Genomic DNA, 3,904 nt, shown 5'->3' on the forward strand with positions numbered 1-3,904 from the left:
TTCTGCGCGCGGGCCGCCACGCTCGCGACGCGTCTCACGTCCCCGCGTCTCGTTCTGCGCGCGGGCCGCCACGCTCGCGACGCGTCTCACGTCCCCGCGTCTCGTTCTGCGCGCGGGCCGCCAACCCCGCCAACACGCCCAACGCCCCGCATCTCGTTCTGCGCGCGGGCCGCCACGCTCGCGACGCGTCTCACGTCCCCGCGTCTCGTGCCGCGCGCGGGCCGCCACACTCGCGACACGTCTCACGTCCCCGCATCTCGTTCTGCGCGCGGGCCGCCACGCTCGCGACACGTCTCACGTCCCCGCATCTCGTTCTGCGCGCGGGCCGCCACGCTCGCGACGCGTCTCACGTCCCCGCATCTCGTTCTGCGCGCAGGTCGACGACACAGCAACGTCGCAGGGATACGTGAGCCTGCTGCATAACCATGAGAGGGCGCTGCGCGACATCGCCACGCTGAGGAAGGCTGTGAGGCAGCGGGACACGGCGTGCCTGCTAGCCGAGCAGGAGCTGCTCTGTGTCAGATCTGTGAGTGTGTCTGCCGTGTCTGCAGCTGTACATGTAGTTAGTCACGTTAGTAGATGTATGAAGAAACGAATCGGAATAATCGAGTAAGTGCCTCAGTGCTGTTGTCTCTGATGCGTTTGTGCTAATTGTATATGACATATCACTATGTGATATGTGTTACATATTGTACACTATTGTATGTAATATATGAAATGCATATGTATCTGTATGAAATGTATATATGTAATTCAAACATATAAAAAGGAGTCGGTGATTAGAAACAATATCACTGGCAGGAAAGTACAATATACTGCGTTTGTGGGGTTGCCAGGTTCACATGACATCCACACGTTGCAATGGTAACTGCATGTCGTGCATGTATACGGTAAGCACATATACAGGCCACACATTACAGGGGCATTGTAAGCGTAACCTAAGTGTGTTGCCTGCTGCAGAATGCACAGGAGGCGATAGCAGAGACGCGAGCGCTGCGTGCACGAGTGCGGATGTCCGAGGCTGCTGCCGCACAGGCCCGGCACGTCGAGACCGACTACGATCAAGTCGTCTCCTTGCTGGAGAGCGAGCTTGCCAAGCTGGCAAGCCAGAATCCAAATCGCAAGCAGGTAGGCACACGGTCACGCACACGATCTGCTGTCATACGTGAGTAGGAAATTAAGAGCATAACGATTGTGACTTTGATTTTAACTGTGTTACAACTGCATGTTCTCACAGGAAAAATGCATAGATATACCATGTATACCTACTGTGAGCTCGTCCATGTCGTAAAAATTCACTTCAACTGAAGTTTTCAAAATCTCAACTGGAGCACATTTCTGGCTCAATAAAGAACATTTCGTGATGTTTGCATACTGCAAATATGCGCACAGTAGGTGTATATGGGCTTTTTGTTACGAAGTTTATCCACTTTAACCGTCGAAAAAATGTGTCAATGGATTAACATTGTTACCCATGTTATCCATCTACGGTTTCTCTTGGTGTGATCATTTCTCGTGGAATGCGTTCGTTATCGTTTGGCTTGCGTGGCTGTTGCAGGCGGGGCAAAGAGACCAGCCGTTCACCGCGCCACCGTCCGAGCTGTCCGACATCCTAGCCCTTCTGCAGAGAAAAGAAGAAAGCAAGAGCAACTACGCCGCTGCCCTAGATATACTACTGCAGTTTGTGTACGAGTTGCAAAAAGTGCTCAGCAGTCTAGGGGGAAGAAATGGGACTGCGCTGAGGTATGTATTACAGTAATGGCACCTGTTACCTGTTATAAACTTGTGTTGCTAAACATTTTTAGCCATAATATAGTAGATCTACTGCAATGGTAGCACTTGTTTATTGTTGTTGTTTTTTTTCTTTTTTTTTCTTTGTGAAACGCTACTTTAACGGGGGAAGTAGATGATGAAATATATATTGTGGGTTAGCGGAAGATTGCTGATCCTGTGTGTTCATGTCACTAGGCCAAGCCAGGGTATGCAGGATGAGAATAAGGGAGGTGATGTGTCTCAAGCAAGCTTGGCGAGACACAGAAACGCTGTGAGCTTTCTCACCATGCGAGCCAAAGAGACCCTCACACAGATCCGAGCCAGCCTGAAGGATGAAAGTACGAAATACATACACTCACTGGTCCAGCACATCACTAGATTTTATTCCAGACTTTACGTTGTGAAGACTACGTTTTATATAAATCCAGCATTGCACAGTGAAAGCGAATAGCACTACCATCAGTAGACTATTAACCTTCAAAATTCCACTGTTATGACTTGATAATTTACTGTAATTCTCCTACATTATAATCAATGCAGTGCCAATTATGCAGAAGCGTAGCAGTTATTAAGGCAAAGTCTTCTACATACTCTAGTCCTAATCACTTTCTATCACTGTCTGTGTTCTTTCAGCACTGCCGCTTGTGTTTTCCGACAAGCCATCCCTTGATGTGTCCACTGCAAGTAGAAAGCAGACGACACTCAATGCGTCTGTGACCCGGCCGTGTGTGCAGCTGTCGCCGGTCCTCGAGCTACAGGGCTCCATTGCTGGCACGTCTGGCATGAGTGTGTAGGCGGGAGCGATGCTTGCTTCTAATGACGCATCATCTGTATGCAAAACGAAACGTCATGGAATCGGAATCGCGTTTCTCGTTGGAGTTGGCCATAAATTGAAGTGAAATAGTTCACTATTGTCCTTGAACAGTGAACAGAGGCTACATTCCTATTATACTGCCCTTCATTATTGAACGTGTCTAAAGGTAAGCCGTAAAAAGCAGTTTTTACTCCATTCGTCTTCAACAGTTAAGTCATGCTCGAATTTATAAAAGGAACAGTGAAATAATTTTGTTGTTTTATAAATTGTCTTACCACATCGTCTGTGGTGAAAATGTGGCATAAATCCAGCGTGTCGAAAATCTCAAGCTATCATTTGCTACTTTGTGAAAGCTCATAACTCATTGCAAATTATTTGTGGCTGGGTTTAGTCAAGTCGGTGTCAATTTTGCACTGATAATTATTTGCTTTCTAGCCACGTGTCTTTTGTGCAAGATCTCAGAAATGCACAGAACGAGTCATAACACATGGTCTATGATAGCAGTCTGCTTGGTAGTTCTCATTGATACTTATGCTACAAAGTATTCAAACGAAGTTCTTTTAATTATGTCCAGGTGAATCGTCCTGCTCTTCTTTTGCTGTAGAATGGTATTATCTGGTTCATTCTGTTATATTATGAAGATGCCAATCTGATAAATTTTTTACATTATACCATTTATATATAGTGACGATATTGAGATTTATATATTACCATGATTACGTTGGTCTTCACAGTATATTTTTAGAAAATCATGCCTCGTACTTGTGTAGGAAACTGCGTTGTGTTTCTACAGAATCGTGTAGTTAGTTATATGATCTAGATATTATTACCTAGTTTACTTTAATTTGGTGGTTGTGTTTATTATATAGAACTACAGTCCTTTTTCATTCAGATTTCTATTTTCTGCAATATTTATAATCCACCATTTCTTATTTCTGTCAGCAATTTGTATTTGTGCAATGGTATTAGGATATAGATCGTAACCTTGGTTATTTACGGTGCTCGGTTATTTATCAATGCTTCTATGTGCTATGGAATGATTTACGTACTAGTATTACTCATATGATCACAACCCATCCAAAGAAAAATGTACGACTCATTTGGGAAAATTCCCCTTCTATTTTATCTGTGCATATTTTTATGTACTTTTACTTGATTTTAATTCCATTTGTGAGCAATAAATGCCTGGTAATTTTGTATGTTTGGCTTTTCTAATTTTTAGCTCATCTGACATAGTCGGATGCAGCTTGTAGAATCGCATGAGCGTGCGTCCGTCTGTGCGTCAGTAAACAGTTTGGCACAAATCTAAACGGCTCG

General features: G+C 44.9%; 1 protein-coding gene across 1 annotated transcript in view; it reads left to right on the plus strand.

Moving 5' to 3' along the window:
• The window catches only part of LOC106817168 (syntaxin-binding protein 4-like), an 18,372-nt gene extending 14,586 nt beyond the window's left edge, over window positions 1–3,786 (plus strand). Inside the window, exons 4-8 of the mRNA XM_014821821.1 lie at window positions 377–526; window positions 961–1,128; window positions 1,559–1,743; window positions 1,969–2,111; window positions 2,407–3,786. Of these exons, the coding sequence (XP_014677307.1) occupies window positions 377–526; window positions 961–1,128; window positions 1,559–1,743; window positions 1,969–2,111; window positions 2,407–2,567 (807 nt within the window). The 3' untranslated portion in view covers window positions 2,568–3,786. The remainder of the gene's footprint in view (window positions 1–376; window positions 527–960; window positions 1,129–1,558; window positions 1,744–1,968; window positions 2,112–2,406) is intronic.
• Window positions 3,787–3,904: the final 118 nt, after the last annotated feature.

Source organism: Priapulus caudatus, unplaced genomic scaffold, assembly GCF_000485595.1.
Source record: "Priapulus caudatus unplaced genomic scaffold, Priapulus_caudatus-5.0.1 Scaffold1617, whole genome shotgun sequence".
Taxonomy (NCBI): Eukaryota; Metazoa; Priapulida; class Priapulimorpha; order Priapulimorphida; family Priapulidae; genus Priapulus; species Priapulus caudatus.